The sequence below is a fragment of the Akanthomyces muscarius genome, chromosome 3 (assembly GCF_028009165.1).
Source record: "Akanthomyces muscarius strain Ve6 chromosome 3, whole genome shotgun sequence".
Taxonomy (NCBI): domain Eukaryota; kingdom Fungi; phylum Ascomycota; class Sordariomycetes; order Hypocreales; family Cordycipitaceae; genus Akanthomyces; species Akanthomyces muscarius.
In genome coordinates this window covers 2,780,274-2,803,403 of record NC_079243.1, presented here as the reverse complement: position 1 = coordinate 2,803,403, position 23,130 = coordinate 2,780,274, and the positions used below count along the sequence as shown (strand labels likewise).

Sequence of the window (23,130 nt, the reverse complement as noted above, 5' to 3'; positions counted from 1 at the left end):
GGCAATGGCGGGACTCATCGCCGACGCGTGAAATAGAGCCAACAGTTCACCGCTGCAGCTTCTTGATAGACGCCAGCTCACCGCATCCCAAACATTAAAATTAGAACAATCTCAACGAGAAATGTAATGAAGTAATTATGACCATTTTCGAGCTCTGGCTGATACTACCGTTTGTGTATGCCACGTATCTGTCCCATGTTGACTGCGATTAAACGACGCTTATTGAGAATTGCTATAAAACAAACGCTTTCTTTCTTTCTTTGAATGCGTGTTTAACGCGCCAATGCCACGCTATGTCTGCCGCCACAAAGGACCAACGGCCTGGCTAAGAAGTCATTCCGGACAGGACAGGCCCCACATGCAACGCTGCCAAACCGTGCTCAGTGTCGAAGCGCATTCTCAAACTGTCATCTAACCCCCTATTCCGCCTCACCTATTCAATAGCCTCTTCCTAATTGAACTTTTTGGACGTTTCTATCATCTCTGTTTCGTAATTTGCTTCAAGCCAGGCTGTTGCACCATGGTTTCCCCTATTGTGGCGGCGACTATACAGTCAGCTGGTCTCGGCGTCGTCAGCAGCATCCTGGCGCAGTGCATCACAGCGTACAGACAAGAGGTACAGGATAATGATTGATTGGCTTTCTTTCGTCCGCTTTTTGTCAGCATTCTAACAGCTTCACAGGGGCCCTTTTTGATTGATTGGATCCCGGTGTTTCAATACTTGCTATTCATCGTAGTCAACACTCCGCCAAACTATTTATGGTATGTTCGACATGTTCTTCTGGGCAAGATACGCAATAGATGAGATGCTAATACATTGCGATTCCCATTTTTTAGGCAAGATTTTATCGAGGCCTCTTTCCCCTCGCATCCAGAGCCCGCGGTTAACCCTAAAAAGACAGACGACAAGCCCGTGCCGCCGGCCTTGTCCAAGCGCAACACGGCCATCAAGTTCCTTTTGGACCAGACCGTCGGCGCCACCGTCAACACCCTGTTGTACAGCACCTTTACGCGGTCCCTACGCATGGCGAGCGGTCACGCGCCGCGTGTCACCAACCTGTCCAAGGCTGTCAGCTACTGGCTCAGCCCCGATGCCGTCAACTTTTCCCAGGTGGATTTCGAGCTTGTGTGGGCGGAGGCCAAAGAGGAATTTTGGCCCTTGGTCCTGGCAGGCTCTAAACTCTGGCCATTTGTTTCGCTTGTCAATTTTACGCTGGTCAAGTCTGTGCAAGGACGGAATCTGCTCGGTGCGCTGGCTGGGGTCATCTGGGGCATCTACGTCTGCTTGTTTTCTGCAAATTGAGTCAAATATATCCGTCTTGTCCTGTTCGTTGTCAGACTTTATATCGGTACAATAGCATTCAAGTAGCGTCTTATGCTGGGAGTGAAAGAGAGCGCACGGCACGTGGACAGGCGCCATAATCACTCGTCAATATCGCTAGATTTATGGCTGAGTACCTGTTTCGCTAAACTCAGTACAGGCACAAGTACTTTGAAATGTTTTTCATCTGTGGAAACAACAAAGGGCGGGATTTTCTTGCGGATGCGCCAATATGACCGAGCGTCTTGGTCCCCCATTTTTGTCATGCCCGCCTCATACTGCGTCACCATTCTCAAACCATCGAAGCCTTTATTGGATGGGGAATGCAGCCCAGTATCACAGAGACGAAGCTTCAGAGCACATCATTCGAATCAGAGAATGTTGGACGGAACCTCGAATGAACTCTGGAGCTTCCGGTGACAGTGTGCAATGCACAACTGTTCCATCAGATCCGTTTGTACCATCATGCGATCCTTCGTGAATCGTGTCCAGCCCGGGCCGAGCATCTCTTTGAAACCAATCTGGGCCGGGGACGGTCAGATTGATGTCGAGTTCAATAAACAATCTTTCGATGACTTCGTACCAGTGAAGTAGCCAGGCTCGCATTTTCCACAAAAAGTCCTGTGAGTTATCCGGCCGTAGCATTTCACTCGCGAAATTGTAGATGGTCGCTACCACCCATCTGCATTCTTTTGGTAGGTCGCGTACGGATTGGACAGTGCACGCCCAGAGCCTCGCCTCTTTGAATACCGGGTCGCCGGCCTCGTACTCCTCGAGTGCGTCAAATATGCCGTGCTGCCGTTCGTGGTTGATACATGGCTGCAGCGCCAAAGTGCCCTGAAATGTGCTGAAACGGCATACTTGCACGCCCAAACTCGACTTGGTTGGCAAAAGAATTCCATCAATTGCATTGTACGTTGGCTCCTCGTATGGTATTTCTTGAAAAATGTCGTAGCTTGTGCTCTGTGGCACTAGAAGGTCACATTGGCCGTCATCTTGGAGGTCCTATGGTAAGCTATTTTGAAGACCATCTTGAGGGCTGTGCATAGGAGAGACCAACCCCAATACTCTTCGTCTTCCAATAAGCTCTCCAGGTCCGCGACGGCCATCTCCACTGTAGGATTTCTATTTGTCGTGTGAACAGCAGAGTCCGCTGAACGCTCCTAGACCGCTACAGGGGAACTGTGGTAGAAGACAGCGGCGCATTCGCCACACAAGGGTTGTGCAGCATTGAACCTGAAAGAAATCGCATGATATACCCTATGCATAGGGCAAAAATAGTAGGTCGTCCCGGGGTCCGAGGCAAGTTCATGGTCAACACCTTGCCACTGGCCAAAAGGCATGGAAAAGCACCCTCCTCCACAAAACATGGCGAAACAGTCGCCGGGATAAAATATTGTTATCGACTTTATAAGTAAGGATTGGAACGGCGACAGCCTAATTTGATAACGAGTGTTGACGAAGACGATGCCAGCTGCAAGAATGATTCCTTGGATGAGGGTGGCATAGGAACAAACGGTCCACTCGGCCAGCCATGCACATCTCGCCTCGACGCTCTTGCCTGTCGACGCCGGGCAATCCATGGATCTACAATGTAGCTTTCCCAGGCAGAAAAAAGCGACGGCATTGCTCACTCAATATCTAGCAGCAAGCGACGAGACTGCCCCGCTCTTGGCACTCTCCCTGCTGTTAACACAGATCGCGCAAGCAGCTCGTCCCCACGATGAGGCAGGCATCGCAACAGCTTCCGCAGCCCGCTCGTTCTATTTCCGAGCAGCTTCCAAAGCAGTGACGAGCTTTTCAGCACCGTTTGGCTTCATATGTGCTCAATTTACCGCTCTGCACAGACGATCACCATCGAAGGGACGATGGCGGGGTGGGCGGAAACATGATTTCCGACAGTGGAATTAAAGCCGCCTGCCCCTCCTGATGACATCCGACTCAAGCCGCCATGTCCAGCAAGCACCACTTGCACTGGGCAATTCCGCTTCCGAAACATCGAATGCCCGCGACGATTACTTCTGCAACCACATTGCCCAATTTGTTTCCAAAAAAAAAAACCACCAAGAAATCTCCGTTCCTTGTCAGGTTGCTTATCCACACACTCTTACCGTCCATTTCCGACACACCACCACCACAACACAATGGCCGACCATGTTCACCGGGTTACCCTGTTCAAGCTTCCCAAACCCGATGATGTCGACGCGATGATTGAGCAGTACAAGATCCTCGAGGCCACTCACCAAAAGGTCAGTCAGTAATCAAAGGACAACGAACAGATATAGCAGTGCCGTCCTCCTGGGCGATGCATGCTGACAAAACTCACATTTTAGGACGGAAAGCCGTACTTGCAATCCGTTGTCGTCGGTAAACCCGAGGCGGACCCTCGTGCTCAGGGATATACCTTGGCAGCCAAGACCGAATTTGCCAGCGCTGGTGATATGAAGTACTACGATGAGGAATGTCCGGCTCACGAGCAGCTCAAAGGAGTCGCCAAAACTCTGACGATGGAAGGTGTTCTAAGCGTTTTCTTTAAACCCACTATTACTGGTGGTATCTCGCAATAAAGCGACTAATTTACCAGGTTCATCAATCGAACGATTAAATACAATTATTCCTTAGGAGCTTCTAGTCGAGCGTTCAAGGCTCAATACATAATATCGTTTCGTTGCCGTATGTATCCCGCCAAACTTTCTGTATCCTGCTTCCTCTTTCACCATCCCAGCCGTCGCCATTCAACGAAAATTGACCTGGTCTAAGCAGTTTGCCGAGTCCTTGTAAAATCATCCAGCTCTGTTGTGGAATTGCTATGTCTGCCAAACGACGGTCGTTCTTTGGGCAACGATGTCAATATTTCCAGTGGCGCCGGATGTCTTTCAAGGGTGAAAAGCGAGACCGCTACCATGACTGCGCATATGACAACCATGAGCCTTGTTTCTTCCGTAAATGCGCCAGAGTACACAGATCTCACCAATTCCTGTTTCTCGGTAGGAAACTGCAGAGCTGCAATTGGCGATCTGTGGATCTGCGCCAACTGCTCTGGTGAGAGCTGCGACCCCAACGACCCATTGACATGGCCGTTAAATACCACGGTACAGAGTGATAACCCGATACAGCCGCCGAGTACCCTAGCTTGGGCTACAGCTCCTTGAGCAGCCGCTCTAGTCTTTTGCTCCGGAGCTACCAAGTTTGTCATGATCGTCGCTGCTGAGAAACACAGCCCAACTCCCAGTCCAAACGCAACTTGGAACACATACTGCGTCGCTTTGACCTTGGACGGAATGATCGACATGAGCGTTAGTCCGAGAAGCTGAAAGCATGCTGCTGCGACAAGTGTGTACGCAGTATTGTTCTTCTTGCTGGAGATGGCCCCGCCCAGGAATGAGCCCATCGCACATGCCCCGAGCAAGGGTAAAATGTGAACACTGGCCATCAAGACCGACTGTCGGTCAACAATTTGGTATCTCTCGGGAATAGTAATCGCCAAAGATATGTACGGAAATCCGGTTAGGAGTGTAACACTTTGAGCCAGGGTTTGTCAGTATAGGATAGCATGTACCGCGAAGAATGCCAAGCGACTTACAGGAGTCCGGCGAAATAAACGCGTCGTCGCATGAGTCGGATCGGGAATATTGGCTGGATCCCTCCATACATCTTTAGTTCCAAAAGGATTTGCCACAAGACAAATAGCATCCAGCATATCGCGGAAATTGTGAGGGTGATGATGATCTCCGGGCTGCTCCAAGCATAAATCTGCGATCCAGCCTGCTGAATGGCAAACACCAAGAGGCCAGAGCTGCATAGCAGTGTAACGCTGCCAATAAAATCAATGGATGTAAAGGCTTGCCAGGACAGCATATGAGCAGCCTTTTCAGGCGGCCAGAAATTTGTAATGGCGAGCATGGCAACGAGGCCAAAGGGAATACTGTGGCGGTTGTTAGTGGCAATTCCCGGGTTGCAAGATCGTCACCTACTTTATGTTGAAGAGCCATCGCCAGTCCGAGAACTGTACCACCACACCACCAATAATCGGCCCTAATACAAATGCGATAGTCAGAGTAGCTCCTATCATGGCCCCAATCAAGCTCGGTCTATGCGACGGGCCAACTTCGACCAAGCCAATCTGGGTCAGGCTGTATAGCCCGGACGCGCCAATGCCTTGGAACCCGCGACAGACTATTCTAAGTTAAAGTCAGCAGGAATGCCGCATTACCAATGTCTTGTCTCGTCCCTGCTTACAGGGCTACCATGCTTCTAGAGGAAGCACAACCGAGGGAAAACGCCGTGAAAAGCACCCACGACAGCACGAGCATATTTCTTCGGCCGTATATGTCGCTTAATTTCGAAATCACAATGGCAAATCCTTTGGGGAGAAGAACGATTAGTAAAAGTGTTTCTCAAGAGTGCGTTGCCTCCATCCCCTCATACCCATATATGTCAAGAGATACGCCAGCACGATCCAAGGCGCATTCTCGAAATCTTGTAATTCTCGCGAGATCGTGATTAAGGATGTAGAAGCAATCGATGTATCCAGGCTGGAGAATAAAAGTCCAAGAAGTAGACTGTTGCGACATTTTAGCTTCATCCACGGCTCAAGATTTGTCGACGTACCATGTGACCAGGACACCCTGGCTTAGCCGGCTCATTTTGTGCTTCGCAACAACAGGACACTCTGATTTCGTCAATGGGTGCTCATCGCTTCCTCTTCTTTCGTCTATTGCATTGTTCGTTTGGCATAGGGAGGGATTTGGGTATGTCAACGAGAGCCGAAAGGCATTATCCATCGCGTTTGTCATTTTGGGATGCGCGCGGGTCTGGGCTGCTGCAAGGGGTTGGCTTTCGTATTGCGATTTGAAGAGGAATCGTTCGTTTTTCAAGAGGGAAAATCGAGGTGGACGGTTGAAGTATATCCTTTTTTGAGTTAACGAGGCCTTTGTGCTGTTGGTTGCTGAGGAAGGAGCAGCAGGTAGCTGTAATGCAGGCATCTGGCGAAAGATTTGCTCCCAGCGCAACTTCATTCCTGCCTTTCAGGTACTTTATGTTCGAGTCCATCCAGCCTACGTCTGTGGTACAAATACTAGCCTTTCAAAGCCGACGCTTCCTGTGTTCCGTGTCGCATTGTGGCCCAGCTGCAGCACTCCCTCCAGAGGCGAAATAGGAGTCAGCAGCCATACGCCCACAACTACTTCGATTAAAAAATGCGATGCAAATTCTTTGGGTCAATTGCTGTTGGAAAGTGGCCATACGTCCGCAACTAGTACATTTTTTTAAGCAAGAATCTACCGAAAATTCCCTTGTTTAATCGCGATGGAAAATAACCAGTTCAATGAGGGTCATTTTCCGCTGAAATGCGTGGCGACGACTCCTCGGGGGGTGCAATAAAGACGCATGCACGACTACAGGAACTCGTACAAGTAACATGACCTGCCCGCTAAAATCGGATTCGTTCGCTTGAAATCAATCGCAAGGCTTGTAGATTTCGGACCTTTGCCTTTCCGTGCCTAACGGTACTCATTCACTGATTCGGGTATCAGCCCCATGATCCGCGTCACCGCCATGGCCCGGGCGCGATGTTCTAGAATATGTACGTTACTCATCTGGCCCATGCTGATTTCACTGCCACGCCAAAGTTGGTTCATAAGCGACTTGGGCCGCTTCGCAAATTTCAACGGTTTTCAGCATAGCTCAGCCATCCCCGCGCTCGAGCCTCACGCTCATGTGGCGTGTACAATGTTCCCGTCGCGTCGCTTATTTATTGCCAGGTAGCACAGCTGCCAAGGCGAGGTGAAAAGGTCGCTTGCAGAAAGCCTAATTTGACAAGAAGCTCGATTGAAAGTGACGTAGCTGACGTGGCACCGAGCCAACGGTTCAACATGCTCCCGAAAACGAGCGTACCCGTAGGCCGTTGAGCGACGCAGCTACCCGTTGAGCAATACACATACTCGTACAGTTCTTCTTCTCTACTGTCCCTTCTCCCGTTCTGCATTTGTACTTGTACCACCAAGCGTTTGCGCTTGTCATATTTGAGCTGACGAACAAAGAAAAGTGCTTATTAAATTCAAAATTGTTTGCATTTAGGTCCTACGCCACACGAGTGTGCGGCCGACCTCGTCGGCAGTACTTTTAGCCTTGGCTGTTTTAAAACGTCAGCTTTTCTCGCACTGATCACTCTAGGCCGAACAAAGTGACACACACTTTAACAGTTCATGCTTACCCCACAAAGCTTAGACGCTCTTGGCTTTCTTTTCAGCGATTTCGTGCTCTGACTTGTTTGTCGGTGCGCTGCACCATCAAAACCACAGCCCTCTCCTGCTACATGAGCACGGATCTGATTCATCCGGCGGTCCAGTTTGACTCGCATTTGTGCATAGACCGGCTTTGTGACCCTTGATCTTCAGATCGCGCTTCACGGGGTTTATGGGTGGCATTTGACCCAGCGCAGTTGACAGGATCAGATCATTTGACGTGCAACGTCTTGGATCAAGTTCCAAGATCCAAGATCTAAGCACTTGAAATCTTTTTCTTTATAATGATTTGTTTGCTATGGAGTTTCAGTCGTGTCTAATACCCAAGTACAACTCGCCACTAATGTCATAGAGAAGAGGCTCGAGCTTAAGATTTACCACCTCTGGGGAATGTTGCGAGAAGTGAAGCCGGGAAGCTGTTTTACGTCGGCAGCATGCTCTTGGGCCAATATTGTACAGATACAGTTTTGAAACTCTGAGTTAATGACATGTTTTCAGTGTTATTAGGGAGCCCGGACCCGCACCGTCGCTGTATGGTCGAGAACGTAGACGAGAGCTTTCTTCCCATTCATGACACTTCTTCCCGTCCATGGCACTTCTCCGCATTTGCTTCCATCTTCATGTGATTAACTCGCGCCCGCAACGACGAGCCCATCGGCATATCCATATGTAGCGCCCGCTCGAGACGCCCTCCCGAGCGCCCGTCAAGGTTCTTCTCCGCAATTGCTAACATCTCCATGCGATCAACTCGTCACCCACTGAGTTACACCAGCTTAAATGCAATGTTCATATCTCGGTCCGTGATTCCGATTATATCAAAAAAAATCATATGAAGCACCCGCCCGGGGCGCCTTACGAAACGTCACCTTGCCGCGTGGCTGCACTGAATGCAGTAACCTAGTGTCAAAGGCCACTGGGTTAATGATGGATGCCTAAACATAAGAAGACCAGAAAGTACTCCAACTTAAACTCTCAATTCTTCTTTTGCTATTTTGAACTACACCTTTCATATTTCTCTTTATATTCTGCTTGGCTTTGTGATCTCAGCGTCTTCATCATGGATGACATAGCCGTAATAGGTCTTGGGGTTCGATTCCCTGGCGACGCAACATCTCCCGAAGCCTTATGGGAGATATTGGAACATGGTGAGTCTCAATGGTCTGAGATTCCCAAAGATAGGCTCAACATCAATGGCTATTATCATCCTGGGGGTGAACGCCAAGGATCAGTAAGTAGGCTCTTTCCTCGGATGGGCTATGCTTACACACTTTTAGATTTCGTTTAAAGGAGGACATTTCCTCAAAGGAAATGTTGCAGAATTTGATGCTCCTGTACGTACCCATATAATCATCACGTCTCATTGACTAACTGGGCTCTTCCAGTTCTTCTCCATTGCGGCCGCCGACGCAAAAGCGATTGACCCTCAGCAGCGCATGCTTTTAGAAGTTTGTTACGAAGCTCTTGAGAATGGTATGCAGACACAACCCTGCTACCGAGCTTTTCTTCTAAATTAAGTTCTTAGCTGGTTGCACCAAAGAAGATATTGACGGCACTGACACTTCTGTTTATGTCGGATCTTTTGTCAAAGGTGCGTGTCCAGCGTCAACTGTTTCATGGTCGGGTTCTAATCCAACGGCTTAGACTATGAGCAAATTTGTTTGCGTGACCCAGATTGGCAACCTCAATATGCAGCAACAGGAAATGGTATCGCAATAATGGCAAACCGCATCTCGTATTACTTCAATCTCCATGGTCCAAGCATGACGCTCGACACAGGCTGCAGCGGGAGTCTCGTATCCATCCATCTAGCTGCACAAAGTCTGCGTTCCGGTGAATCATCTCTGGTACTTTTGCACTATTTTCTTCTACTTGAGGTCGTGCAACTGACATTGCTAGGCTATTGCTGCCGGGGCTGGTCTGATTTTGACTCCAAACACGATCATGCCAATGACAGCACTAAATTTCCTTAGTCCAGATGGCAAGTGTTTCACATTCGATGCTCGGGCAAACGGCTATGGACGAGGTGAAGGCATTGGCGTTGTCATTTTGAAGCGTCTTTCGGACGCTATCAGAGATAACGACACCATCCGGGCTGTGATTCGAGGCACGCAGGTGAACCAAGACGGGCGAACCACTGGTAGGTGCATATACGGCCAAACTTGCATAAAATGTGCGACACTAAATATTGCAAAGGTATCACTCTTCCCAGTAAAGAAGCGCAGGTGGCAAATATTACTGCTGTCTATAAGGCTGCAGGGCTTTCTTTCTCCGACACTGCTTACGTCGAGTGCCATGGAACAGGCACCCAAGCAGGCGACTGGCGCGAGTTAAAGGCCATTTCTGAAACACTTGGGGAATCTCGTGCTCCAGATAGCCCAATCTTTGTTGGCTCCGTCAAGCCAAACATTGGACATCTGGAAGGGGCCGCCGGCGTGGCCGGTTTGATTAAAGCCGTGCTAATGCTAGAACGGGAGCGAATTCCTCCGCATATCAACTTCGAGACACCGAATCCTGCTATTGACTTTAAAGAATGGAATGTCCAGGTAACATATATGTCAAATTCTCGTCTCGACTTGCGGCTGACCAAGTTCTACTTCTAGGTGTCACGCATTGCACAGCCCTGGCCGACCAACGCGAAGAAACGGGTCAGTGTTAACTGCTTTGGTTTCGGAGGGACAAACGCACACGTAAGTGGCAGTTTAGTAATGATTTCTAGTGATATTGACAAAAGCTGACGAAAGAATCCTAGGTGATTCTGGACGGGGCTGCCGAGTATCTCTCTACACAGCAGCTGGTTGCCCACCACTCGACAACTTACAAAGTCAACGGCTTGCCGCTGCAAAATGGATACCCTCACTCAAAGCACGAAGAGCTTGTCCCGGACAATTGGCAGGTTTTTTGTTTTTCCTCCAACGAGCGCTCTGGTATCCAGAGATTGGTTTCTCAACATGCATCGATGCTCAACGATACGGAAGAATTGGCAAGTGACTTCTTGTCAAACTACGCCTACACAATGGGGTGCCGTCGGTCACGTCTGGAGTGGAAAACATTCTATGTTTCCAATTCGATTTCGGATCTGGTCGAGCAGATGAGCCAGTCCGAACACCCGGCTACACGTTCTGCCAAGCAGTCATCTCCGAGGCTTTGCTTCCTGTTCTGCGGCCAAGGATCGCAGTGGGCCCGCATGGGCTTAGATTTGAGATCTTTTCCTGTCTTCTGGAATAGCCTCAATTCCGCGAGTTGGTACTTGAGGACGGTTTTGGGGTCTTCTTTCGATCTCATTGAGGAAATTTCCAGAGAAGCCCCAGACTCTGTTCTATCAAGCGCTCACATATCTCAGCCAGCAACTACGGCCATCCAAATTGCCATCGTAGATTTGCTACAGTCACTGGGAATACGGCCGAGCTCCGTCGTTGGCCACTCGTCCGGTGAAATTGCCGCTGCTTTTGCGTGCGGGTCCATCTCTCGTGAAGAAGCATGGGAAGTGGCCTATTATCGGGGTCTGGCTGCATCCGCATCACGGAGTAAGCTGCCTGGTTTTCGCGGTGGAATGGTGGCAGTTTCTATGAGTCTTGATGAGGCTACCTCTTACATCAGCATGCTTCCCGATCCTCTTGAGATTGCGTGCATCAACAGCCCGAGCTCTGTTACGCTCTCCGGGAAACGTGAGGTCATTGAGCACGCCTCTCGTGATCTCAAGGCGAAGAGCATCCGCCATCGCATTCTTCCGGTCGACATGGCGTACCACTCATCGTACATGAAGAACTTTGAGGGCGACTATGTCTACAATATTAGCTCAATTTCCCCCGCAGCTGGTCGAAGGGTGGTACGAATGTTTTCGTCGGTATCGGGTCGTGAGGTACAATGCTCGAGACTCGATGCCAGTTACTGGGGCGAGAATATGGTATCCCCTGTACGGTTTTCGTCGGCCATTGAGTCTCTTATGGCTGTTCCAGAAGACCAGTGTCCATCAGTCTTCGTCGAGATGGGTCCCTCGACCGTTCTGAGAACAATGGTTCTCGAAACGCTGGCAAGCCGCGTGAAACCTGAGCAGTTTCTCTGTGCACTGGACAAACGTCGTCCGGGGCCGGCTTCTGTTCTCAATATTGTCGGAGAGCTATGGTCATCTGGCCAGAATGTCAACCTGAAAGGCGCAATTTCTCGTCGATTTCCTCAGCCACGTCTGAAATGTCTCTCCAATCTAACATCATATCCTTGGAATCACACAAAGTCGTACTGGCATGAGTCTCATCTCAGTTTGGCCAACCGGTTCCGAGATTATGGTCGCTTAGACCTTATTGGAGCACCAACGGCCGATTCTGTATCTTATGAGCCCCGGTGGCGCGGTTTTCTCAGAATTTCTGAGAACCCTTGGATCCAGGACCATCAGGTGCAGAGGACTGTAATCTACCCCGCGGCTGGCATGATTACCATGGTCCTGGAGGGAGCTAGACAGCTGAAGGCGCGCTTTCCGGAAGTTTTTGGCTATGAGATACGAAACATGCGCTTCGAAAAGGCGGTTGTTGTACCAAACACTACGCATGGTGTCGAAGTCGCACTGAACATGAGAGCAGAAGCCGATGCGGGGAATCAGCGTCTCCCGAGAGGTCACTTCACATTTTCTATCTACTCAAAAGCTCTAGAGAAGGAATGGGAAAAGCACTCAACTGGAGATCTTTATTTTTGTTCTCAATCGCAGAACATGGAGGCGTTATTTGAGGCTTTCAAAAATCAGCACGATGAACTCGGTGTTGTCTGCACCACGACAGTCAACCCGAGGCAATTATACGAACACTTGGACACAGTCGGGATCTCTTATGGTCCAATGTTTCGCAATATTCTAGAGATCAGCAAAGGAGCCGACCGCTGCATTAGCAAGATCCGTGTTCCGGAGACCAGATCCAAGATGCCGGCAAACTTCGAATACCCGCACCTGCTTCATCCCGGGACATTGGACTCGATGTTCCAAACACTCTTCGCGCTGGAACCTGTACCGAAAGTTCCTTACCTGATTGAGAGTATTTTTGTGTCCGATAATTTGGATTTGAGCACCAGCCGCGAGTTTGTTGGGCATGCTATTGCCAAACAAAGGCCGTTCAACGAGGCCGAGGCGCAGATATCAATGTGCTGCACTGATAGACCATTGGATCAGATCATCATCAAAGGACTTCGTTTCAGCGAAGATCTTTTCACCTCGTCAACCGAGGCCTCTTTTCTTCCCAGCTATCGCAACTTGGCCACAGAGCTGGTCTGGAGAGAATACTCTGAAACTGCACAGTTCGAGTCGTTCAGACATGCGATTTCGCTACTCTGCCATAGAAACCCCAGACTTTCAATCCTACAGATTGGAGGTGAGCTCTCCCTTGCAAAATACGCTTTGTTGACGGCTTTGGAGCATGCGGGCCAGCCACTGCGCCTCGGAAAATACTCCTTTATTGATCAAAAGGAGTCCGATCTGCACATTGATGACATCAAGATGGCGCCTTTCAGAAGTTATGTGGATCAGATACCGGATTTTGCTTCAGTCAAGTCCGGATATGACCTGATATTGGTCCACGGAGACACGGAGGACGAACTCATGCTCGCTCGGCGTTTCCTGAAGCCCAGCGGGATGGTTTTCCAGGTCTTGGCAGCTGAAAGTGATCCTAAAAGCCCAAGATCAAACGTTTTGTGTTCGGATTTTGACTTGGGTTGGGATTTGGATGGCATGCAAGTCGAGTGGTGTAGGCGTACTGGAACACCCTCAACCGAGGAGACGGGTGAAGGCAGACAGCCAACCATGCGCAAAGTTCCCGCTCAGAGCACAGAGCGATACATGTCCAGCAGTGTTGTCCTTGTACTCCCCAGTGAGATATCTGAAGAGGTCTCTCTTTTTGAGGTTCAGTTCCGAGAGCATCTGGCCGCAAAATATCCAGCCACTGGTGTCTGCGCTCTACGACTCCAAGATGCAGCACGCGAAGGTGCCATTCAGAAGGAAGCACTCTATATTTCCCTGCTTGACATTTCTCGAGAGGCATGTACTGAAGGCTTTGTTTTCAGCTGGAGCGAAGCAGATTTCACTGCTTTTCACTCGCTGCAGAAAGTCGCGAAAACAATCGTTTGGATCACGAGAGGGGCTGGCATGACAGCAACCACGCCACGCTGTGCACCGATCACTGGTCTTGCCAGAACCCTCATGTCTGAAGATCTGCAGAAGGTATTTGCCACGTTTGACTTGAGCCAGACTTCCTTGTTATCCGATACAAGAATTCTTGAGATGCTTGTCACCGTCTGCCGCAGCGTGACAGACCCTGCTCTCACCGGCGAGGCTCGCGAGGTGGACTTTGCAGAAAATGATGGCGCATTGTTTATCCCCAGGTTGAAAACTCTGGATGACCTGAATTATATCATCGAGAAGGGTGGTAGCTCCGACCACATCGTTGAAAAATGCTTTCAGACCGACGAAAATGAGGCCGGCCGTCAAATTATGCTCGAGTCATCGCTGCACTCAAACGTCTTGTCGTCGAAATCTGTACCGCCTTCCCATTTCAAAGAAGTTAATCTGGATGAGTTAAGACCCGGACACATTGCCCTCTCGTTTGAATCCGCTATCCTGGCCGTCAGCAACGAAGGAGTCGCGGGTCAAGACATTCGCAAATGGCACAGCCACGATGTAACTGGTCGTGTCTCTGCTATAGGAGCCGGGGTAACCCGTTACCATATAGGCGACAGAGTGGTTTCTCTGATTCCCAAGGGTAACGGTTTACGCACCACAGCGCAAGTCGATGCTGCGTTGGTAATGAGCCACCGGCCTGGGTTTGTGCCTAGCCAGTTCTTATCCGCATACTACGCACTGTTCAACGCCGGTAAAGTACGCCAAATCAAGAATGTCTTGATACATGCCGGCGCAAGCGGCTTTGGTCTCGCCGCTGTTGAACTTGCCCTCTTATCCGGAGCAACTGTATTTGCCACAGTCACAGGACCAAACATGGACATACAAAGAGATCTTTTGCGAGAACGGGGTATTAAGCCGGGTCACATCTTCGATGGCAACAATGACAGCTACCCTTCTCTTGTCAAGCGCCTCACAAGAGATCGAGGAGTCGACCTCGTTTACAATCCCACGCACAAGGATGTAGAGCTTTCTGTCGCATGCGTTCGCCAATGTAAGTTGAAACAGCAAAGGTCCTCAATACAAACTAACAAAAACAGGTGGCACGATTGTCTATTTTGCCAACACTTCGAAAGATTTCTCTTCTATCAGTACTCCAGCTATTCCTGTGACCATGGTGGGCTTTGATCTAGCCACTTTGCTCATCGAGGACCTGGATCATGCAATCGATATGGCTCACTTAGCGAACAATCTGACTGCTCATGTATGCTTGGAGTGGATGTCAAACTCAACCGTTGAGCATCGATTTGATATATCCCAACTGCTAGATGCAATGAAAGCCATCAACGAGCCTACACATGTCGGCTCTGTATGCATAACCGCGGGTTCAGCTCAAGAAAATGCTAGCCTGGTTCAAGTTTTGCAGCATAGTCTCCCTACACCGCTAAGAGATTATATATCTGTGGACGCCACATATGTTTTAGCTGGCGGGCTAGGAGGTCTTGGAAGAAGTATTGCGGAGTTGCTGGTGGCCAATGGAGCAAAGAATATCGCATTTCTGAGCAGATCAGGTGCTTCCTCCTCGGCGGCTGCACAGTTTTTGGAGAAGCTTTTTGAACAAGGAGTAGCCGCCAAGGCGTTTTCCGTTGACATCTGCGACCAAGTTGCTCTGCAAGATCTTCTCTCAACCACCGTTTCTGCGACCATGCCGCCAATTGCTGGTGTGTTCCACTGCGCAGCTGTTATCAAGGATGCTGTTTTCGACAATATGACATACGAGAGCTGGAATACTGGATTTAAGCCAAAGGCTATGGGCTCGTGCAATCTCGTTGACGCTGTGGAAGCACTAGGACATGATCCCTTCTATGTGTTTTTGGCAAGCTCTGCGGGTGTCATTGGCACGCGTGGACAGGCAAACTACGCAGCTGGTAATGCTTTCCTTGACGCCCTGGCTAAGAACCTCCGCATTCGTGGGAAGAGGGCTACATCTCTTGATTTGGGCCCTATCCTTGGGGCAGGCATGCTGGCAGAAGATGAAGTCATTCTCGATATTCTGCGAGCGAGTGGCTTCTATGGCATTCGGCACGATGATTTTCTCACCATAGTCAAGCATTCCATAACCGGAGAGACATCCCGGGGTATTCCATTACCATCTCAGGTTGTTCTCGGTGTTGGTACGGGCGGTTTGATGTTGCAGAATCAGCCGGCGGACCCGTACTGGTCCCGCACAGCGATGTACTCATACCTTAACATCGTCGACATGCCAGAGCCAGACTTGAGTGCCCCCACAAGGTCTGTCGGTCTAGGCATCAAAGCGGAATTGATGAGCTGCACAGATGCAGAATCTGCTATCGGCATTGTGTGCAGTGGTCTGTCGAGCATGCTCGCCAAATCAATGAACATGACTGCTGAAGAGATCGACCCATGCCGCCCCCCAAGCGCCTACGGTGTCGATTCACTTGTGGCTGTAGGTGTTCGCAATTGGGTATCCAGAAACTGTGGCGTGGATGTTTCTGTTTTCGAAATTATGAGCGAGTTGACTGTTTTCGAGTTGTCCATGTTAGTCGTCCGGAATGGAGGGTTCGGGCTAAATGCAGATAATAAGTCTTGGGCATTTAGTTATGAATAATCAACCCTGCTTTTTAGTCTAGACGCTTCCTCTATAATAGCGGGACTGTGCAATAAAAGAAGTCTCTCCGCACCGACGGGAGCCAAAAGAATTCATCGACTTGTCGCCGATGGCAAAAATGCGTGATCTGGGAATCGAACCCAGGGCTCCCCGACGTTGCTGATGGCAACGGAGAATTTTACCACTAAACCAATCACGCTGGCAGATGATGATGCAAAAGATTGCAGTATTAGATCCTATATTACTATCATGATTTAGAAACGCGGCGAGGAACGGGCTCCTCTAGCGAAGTTTACATGAATGATTAAAGTTAGAAACACAGCAAAAGCATCAGGTAATACCTTCATAAAGGGAAATTATCTACTTTCCGCCGTAGTTTTTTCTTTGTTAATCCTCTCTATTTTTACGGTTTCTAGTCAGCTTCATCGGATTCTAATTGCTTAGACCATCCGAAGGTGCAAGATCCTGTTCTGGATCCCATACAGCTTCAACGACGCTCATACGACAGCCTTGTGCCCTCATAACACCCTGTGACGAGTTAGTCTTATCGGTACTGAATCGGTTTGTGGGCACTAGACTTACCCGGAATCTAAATCGTGGATCTGCTGCAGCAAACAATGCCTTGAATTCATTCTCCTCTCGCTCCTGAGCATTCAGTAGAGTAAGCATGATCATGTCCATACCTCTCATCAGTTTCTCATCCCAAGGATTCTCCATGCCAGGCTTTCGTAAGCAATGATCATTGATCACAATTCGGGCACCAGGCTTCAAGGAAGGGATGAGATTCTTGAGAATACTGATCGCGTATGGCGTTGAGTAATTGTGAATGATCCAACGGAAAAAGTATACTATCATCATGGCATGTGTTAGTCAATAAACGTCGAAATATACGACGAAGGTGGTAGTATGTTCACCGTCTGCTTCTTGAACTGGTTGCTCCTTAAAGAAGTCGTGGGCTTGAAGCGTTATTCTGCTCGCAACGGAATCATCGTCTGAAATGGGACTCGGGGCGCTTTCAACTGTCTTCGGTAGATCCTGAACGATAAACTTCGTGTTCTTCCACTTTTTAGCCAGGTCTACGCAAACAAAGCCATGGCTGCCACCAATATCGACAAAGGTTCCGTTGCGTTTGTCGATATCTGAGAGATCATAGTTGTCGACAAAATGCTTGATTTCATACCCTTCTCCACCAGTCAAGCTCGCCATGGCGGCTCCCATTCTTTTTGCGAATTTCGGGTTCTTTCCAAAAGTGACAAACATGGGTTCTTTATTAACGGTGTTGAAGGCATAGTTGAAACCAGTTGTGGTCAGAGACGTCGCCTCGGGGTACTCTTGAAGAGACTTCAGGACATTGGCCGATGCCGGGAAAATGTCTTCCGAGTTGAAACCAATCCAATCCTGCAGAGCAGCATCTTCGGCGAGGCAGCGAGACAAGGCAGTATGGGCAATGGTTCCTGGCGTTGGTTCGCAAAAGATATGGTTCGTCATGGCGTGGCGCATAATTCGGGCAAGGTTTATCGCATCCAGGGAAGTCTTGGACTCAAGTTCAGTGAAGGAGATGGTGCCCGAGGTAGGGACAAGAGCAGCTACAAAGCAGTTAGACTCCAGATGACATATTCGTTGCAGGCTATCAAGACTTACCGATTCCATAGTGGTTGATGATCTGTAGAGTCAATGAATCCAAGAACTGTGTTACAATGTCAGTGTCTGTGGTAGGAACCATCAAGTTTGTATCAACTTACACCCCAGACACCCCATCTCACGCTCTCACGCGGGCCACGAACGAGGCTCGAAAGCTCACTGGCAGCAAAAATAATCTCCTGGCGACTCTTTTGGATGTTATCGGGGAGCTTGGGGAAATCTCTCGGAGCATCGGCGTCAAATGATGGGGATTCAATGCCTTGAGTCTTGCAATAGCTTTCAAGCTTATCAGACTCTGCACTAATAATCTTTGCCAGATGTATCATTCGTGAGTCGGCTGATGTGACTGGTTTCATTTCCGTCGATGCCTTGGATTCGCTGCCCTGCTCTTTCGTGTGCAGGTGGCTCTCTGCCTCCCGTTTTGGTTTCAGTTGTGCAATTCCGGAGAAAGATCGCCGATTGAGCTTTTTCTCCTCTGTCGTAGCTTGTCGTGATGATCCAGCACTTGAGCCCTGGATCCAAGACTTGAATTTCCCCATTTCTAGCAGACGCAAGGATCAGATGTCTTCTTGCAAATTGTCAGGGATTTAGGTCTATCAGAAGTTAGCAGTCCAGCCGAGGATGAGAATGTTTCATTGCAATGGGGGAGTTGCAGGCCTTGGCGTTGCAAGCAAACGACGACCTGAAAGTGACAGAAAGGTGAAGTGACGAAAAGTGACCAGGGCAGCAGGAGGGTGGGCAGGGTGCAGACAAGTGGCCCCCGGCATGATACCGTCGGCGCAAAAATTAATAGAGGTCGCAGGAGCAGCAGCTCTGAGTTCAAGACTAGAACTCGTTGCCATACTAGCAGTCTGCTTAAAAGCTCAGATGGCGCATTTAGCCAGCGAGGGCGGTGCGCTCTCTGGCAGCCCAGCCAATCCTCGGTCGCCAGCAAGCAAATAGTACCTAGGTAGGTAGGCTGCTTCAAGTACAAGCCATCCGAAGGCGTGCATCTTCTGAGCGCTGGGGAAGTGCGGTGCGCCCCGACCTGCATCAGGAGGGCAACCTAGACGTCGTGCAGCGTGGTGGCGGGGTCGGACGGAAGAGGAAGCGTATATGGCTCAAAGGGGTAGAAAAGATGACATTTGCATTATAAAACGCCAGTTGCCTACATTTTGTGACTGCCAATGTGTGAAGGCAGCTGAATCTCCGGGCTGGAATTTGTGGTACGATGCCGGCCAGTTGAGTAATAAGGAAGAGAATTATAAAAAGGCGCGGGAGAGCTTGTTGAGGCGGACCTAGTAAATTGTAGTGACGCGCAGCCAGGTGTTCTCAAGCGTGGCACGTCGAGGGTGAAAGGTACGTATTGGTTGAAGGTCATGTTGGTGCAAGGCAATAATTGATATCGGGCCTGCGACGTAGAGCATGGGGAGACAATGAAGCGCACCTCCATCAGGTGCCATAATTAATATATTTACGTGGTAACTGTGGTGGGTGCGCCGTACCAGCACGCTGGTAGGCAAGTTGGGCAACGTGGTTCAGGAGATGCATCCAAAGTGGCGCCACGACTAGCACCCGAGGCAGCGGGAAAACAATGGGTACTGGTACAAAGCATAAGGTAGCTGAATGCTGGTAGAATAGTGGCAGCTATATCAGTAACTAGTAGCTTGGTGAACAGTGACTTCGTCCAGCTGGCGCAAACATAATCCAATTTTACCTCCGGATACCTATCTAGACCTATCTAGTCAAAAGACTTGTCCCGGAGAGCCACTAAAAAAGTGTGCCTCGCTTTGTGCTTGTGCTGACCACGCCGGCGGTGTCGCTGCAAGTTCACCATGTCTCCTACAGGCCCCCCCTGAATTATTATGAACAGATCCCCACCATGGCAATGCACTGTCACCCTGGCGGAACAGAAAAGCTGTCGGGGTTGCTCGGACCGCCCCGTCGGTGACGTTCGAAGGTGGAAGGCTACTTCCCCTGGGATCATCCGATGCAGCTTCGTCTGTACGTTGCAAGCTCGGCCGGGATCACAGTTATAAAATTCCAAAAGTTTCAGCAAACACCCACCAGGCCGGCTCCGTGCATTGCGTGCAGCTTGAAATCTGGGCAGAGGGTAATGATGACAGGTCAGTCATGTCGAGCCCAGTCCCAAGCCCCCACGCTGGCTTGCATGCAAGGGCGGCGTCCCGGCAGTTTCTGTCCCAATGGCGCGGGCGGTTTCGCTATTGGACCATTGACACCCTGTCATGATTGGCTTATTCTGAGCCCTGCCACATTGTACAGTATACAATGTCTTGCTTCGTTGCTTTTTCCTCCTGCCCAAGTCTCCCTGTAGGCTCTCAGCCGCTGCAGACAAGATACTCTGGGTGCAGCGCATTCGGCGCATTTGGCGCTGTAAAATCGGTGCCGTCCAAGAAATCCCTCCTGTCTGCGGAGTACCTACCAGTGCCTACTTCGTGCTGGTACAGAACAGGCTGGTTGATACCAGCACATAGGTATCGTTAGCTGCGGCGGCAGACTCCTCTGGGCCTGATATAACCCCGCTAATAACCCGCCTCCTCCCCTGGTCGATGTGTTGGCACTTGAAGTGTTTTATTATTAGTAGTATTCGTCTGGGATCCTTCTCTCTGGTAGACACGTGCTTCTGCCACACTTCCAACCACCGGGCTACGTGACGTAGTCGAATGAGAGACCTCCCTTTTTCTTTTTTCATTCAAAAAGGGCGTGCAAGACATAGATTCATATCAATGGCAGGATGCCACTAGAGACAAGCAAATGGCAAAAAAGCAAGCCATGGGTGATGATTCCCTAATTTCTTCTGTAGGCAGAGCGATATGTGGATTATCCGCATTGTCACGTTTCAAGCATGTATCCAGGCTCCTGTAAACTCCCAATTTCAATGCCCAGGAAATGATGTACATTCTGGTCCCTATAGTTCGCGGGTGACATTCAACTTCCGGCTTGGCGCAGTCTAGCTGCTCGCAGGCCCATTCTTTCAACGCCTCCAGTGGTCTTCACTCCATGTTCTCTGGCTTTTGCGCGTAAATGATGTGAAGGGGCATGTACATCAGCGCCGCATTATCATGGTAGGCTCTCCGAACGCCAGTAAGGAAGACTTCTATCTCATCTCGGTTCCAGTTTAGTCCGCGTGCCATTGGTCCAAGTGCGATTGCCTGCAAGCCGTCAAGAAGAATTGTGCGCCAATACAGTCCGACTGTTTTGAGAACCTTATTCTTGGGCCAAGTCCCGATCGGTACATGGAAAACGCGCTCAGTCACGTTGACGTAGCCAGCTTCTTGAAGCATCTTGGTCAGTTGGCCGCCTGAAGAGATGTTGAGATCCACGCCCAGGTTTCCCAGTCCTGTAGTGACGTGAGACCAGAACTTGGCAACTTCATGGTCTTCCGGTAAGTCTGCATCAGGGTCGGCACTCCGAGGACAATGGTGAATTTCTTGCATTTCTATCCAGCCACCTGGCTTTAGATGCCTAGTTCCGGTCATTAGCATTGATTTGTCGTCAATCATGGCGAAACACGTACTCCAATGCTCGGCGAAAGAGCCGCATCCAATCTTTCAATGCCATGACAGTGTGTCTGGAATGGATGTAGTCGAAGTGATTGCGGGGGTATAGCCAAGGAGACTCGGCGTCGTCAACAATGAATTTGACATTGGGCGGGAGCCAGTCGGGCTGAATGGGGGAAAGGTCTATGCCAAGAACACTGGCACTGGGAAATTGATCGCCCACTTGGCAAGGTAAACAACGTTAGCTTCGGACATTGCGTCTGATGAGCAAGAATTGACTCACTTTCGATAACCCATATGCCTGTTCCAGTACCAATATCCAGAATCTGTTGTGGATTGTCACCAATTGGGGCAAAGAACAGTTTCTGGCCGCACAGAAGTTTCACCATTGCATGCTTCATATCTTCTCGTTCTTGTTCCACATCGTCATTGGGGAAGTTGTAGGCTCCTTCGCGGAAGCGATGGTAGCGGCGGCCATTCTCAAACATGTAGTCCCTGACAGAAGATTCCGCAGAAGTACTGCCCGAGCTGAAGCCTTCGCTTTCGTATCCTCCGTCCGAAGCGTCGTCCCGGAAGCCACGCGATTCATCTTCTGCAACAATCGACTCCTCCGCCTGTGTGAAGGCTTCCCATGACATTTGCTCTTGTTCTGTCGTAGAGAGTGATGGAAACATGTCCACACCATTTGGATGGGTCAGAGGTGAGACTATGAGTGATTCGGGTCTTCCACTTGTCTGCGCACGGCCAAGCTCGGTCGAGGTGTCTGCAGCGGCAGCTGCCTCAGCCTCGGACGCTACATGATAATTCGTGTCTGGATTCTTCCCTTCGTCTGGGACTTGGGGTTGCTCTTGCGTGTAACTGGCTTCTTTGCCTGAGGAGTGGCTAGACGGCAGGCCGGCTACGGCTGTAGATTCGGTGGCATGATCAGTAGCTTGAACGCTTTCGAAAGCCGTTGCAGTCCCCGAGGATATTGCGCTTGTGCCTTTGGCTTTGCTTTGTGCTATCTCGGTGTCGCTGCTATGTTTGGTTGTCGATGTATCCTCAGCGGATGCTTCGTGCTCGTGGGATAGAGTGATGGTACCGGGGGTGGACACCCGATGACTTTTGACATCGCATTTGTCTTCGGGAATCCCCGTCGGTGTCTGCTTCGGTGGGCTGGCGTGATGTGTTCCGTGATTTGTGTCCATTCTCATCGACCGACGATGCCCTTGCGTCGGGGGCTTGGGGTTTGGCGGAGTCAGAACAGCGCGCTTGGCAGTGCAGGTGGCCGTCTATCACGGTGTTCAGTTGTATATATGGTGAAGGTTATTCACGAGCGCACAATGAGCGCATTGCCTTCTTGTTCGTGCTTGCTCGTGGTGTGCGGGTATCGCGATGCCTGGGACTCGTTGGAACTAAATGGCAAACAAAACTAGCCAGGAACGGTCTACCGGATGGCGATTATGTTGGGTCTCTTTGGGGTGCCTGCACGAGTTCTGTGCTATGTGACGGCGCTCGTGGATGTGTGGCCTTTCTCAAGTAGGCAGTAGCGAGAGGGTTCAATGAGGTCAAGTAGAAAGGACTGGCTCTTGAGGAGTACAGACGGACAGACAGGTCAAGAGGTGCTGCTCCATAGGTATTCCGAGAGGGTCGGCCTTGGGTGCGGCTAGTGGGTCTAACTACCACTTGTCGCTCGCCAGCCACTGTGAACTGGCTCCGCTCTC

The 23,130-nt window shown here is 50.1% G+C and overlaps 7 protein-coding genes across 7 annotated transcripts; 3 read left to right on the top strand and 4 right to left on the bottom strand.

The window, feature by feature from the left end:
• Positions 1-520: 520 nt before the first annotated feature.
• On the top strand, positions 521-1,303 carry LMH87_002275 (uncharacterized protein; the record flags this gene model as incomplete). The annotated part of the gene is made up of 3 exons (XM_056193701.1): positions 521-616; positions 683-762; positions 838-1,303. The coding sequence occupies 3 exons, from the start codon at positions 521-523 to the stop codon at positions 1,301-1,303; spliced, it is 642 nt and encodes a 213-aa protein (XP_056050710.1).
• A 389-nt stretch (positions 1,304-1,692) lies between these two features.
• On the bottom strand, positions 1,693-2,430 carry LMH87_002274 (uncharacterized protein; the record flags this gene model as incomplete). The annotated part of the gene is made up of 5 exons (XM_056193700.1): positions 1,693-1,842; positions 1,905-1,942; positions 1,997-2,003; positions 2,072-2,316; positions 2,382-2,430. The coding sequence occupies 5 exons, from the start codon at positions 2,428-2,430 to the stop codon at positions 1,693-1,695; spliced, it is 489 nt and encodes a 162-aa protein (XP_056050709.1).
• Positions 2,431-3,465: 1,035 nt separating this feature from the next.
• On the top strand, positions 3,466-3,888 carry LMH87_002273 (uncharacterized protein; the record flags this gene model as incomplete). Its single annotated transcript, XM_056193699.1, has 2 exons — positions 3,466-3,570; positions 3,655-3,888. The coding sequence occupies 2 exons, from the start codon at positions 3,466-3,468 to the stop codon at positions 3,886-3,888; spliced, it is 339 nt and encodes a 112-aa protein (XP_056050708.1).
• A 309-nt stretch (positions 3,889-4,197) lies between these two features.
• On the bottom strand, positions 4,198-5,967 carry LMH87_002272 (uncharacterized protein; the record flags this gene model as incomplete). The annotated part of the gene is made up of 7 exons (XM_056193697.1): positions 4,198-4,228; positions 4,579-4,842; positions 4,905-5,246; positions 5,296-5,502; positions 5,561-5,684; positions 5,750-5,883; positions 5,933-5,967. 7 exons carry the CDS (start codon positions 5,965-5,967, stop codon positions 4,198-4,200), a joined length of 1,137 nt encoding a protein of 378 aa, XP_056050707.1.
• Positions 5,968-8,623: 2,656 nt separating this feature from the next.
• Positions 8,624-16,286, top strand: LMH87_002271 (uncharacterized protein; the record flags this gene model as incomplete). The annotated part of the gene is made up of 10 exons (XM_056193696.1): positions 8,624-8,794; positions 8,841-8,897; positions 8,949-9,036; positions 9,089-9,154; positions 9,208-9,410; positions 9,463-9,703; positions 9,760-10,109; positions 10,167-10,253; positions 10,316-14,711; positions 14,758-16,286. 10 exons carry the CDS (start codon positions 8,624-8,626, stop codon positions 16,284-16,286), a joined length of 7,188 nt encoding a protein of 2,395 aa, XP_056050706.1.
• Positions 16,287-16,718: 432 nt separating this feature from the next.
• LMH87_002270 (uncharacterized protein) lies at positions 16,719-18,253 on the bottom strand (the record flags this gene model as incomplete). The annotated part of the gene is made up of 5 exons (XM_056193695.1): positions 16,719-16,814; positions 16,869-17,134; positions 17,201-17,872; positions 17,928-17,973; positions 18,029-18,253. The coding sequence occupies 5 exons, from the start codon at positions 18,251-18,253 to the stop codon at positions 16,719-16,721; spliced, it is 1,305 nt and encodes a 434-aa protein (XP_056050705.1).
• Positions 18,254-20,920: 2,667 nt separating this feature from the next.
• LMH87_002269 (uncharacterized protein) lies at positions 20,921-22,614 on the bottom strand (the record flags this gene model as incomplete). The annotated part of the gene is made up of 4 exons (XM_056193694.1): positions 20,921-21,079; positions 21,134-21,392; positions 21,445-21,649; positions 21,711-22,614. The coding sequence occupies 4 exons, from the start codon at positions 22,612-22,614 to the stop codon at positions 20,921-20,923; spliced, it is 1,527 nt and encodes a 508-aa protein (XP_056050704.1).
• Positions 22,615-23,130: the final 516 nt, after the last annotated feature.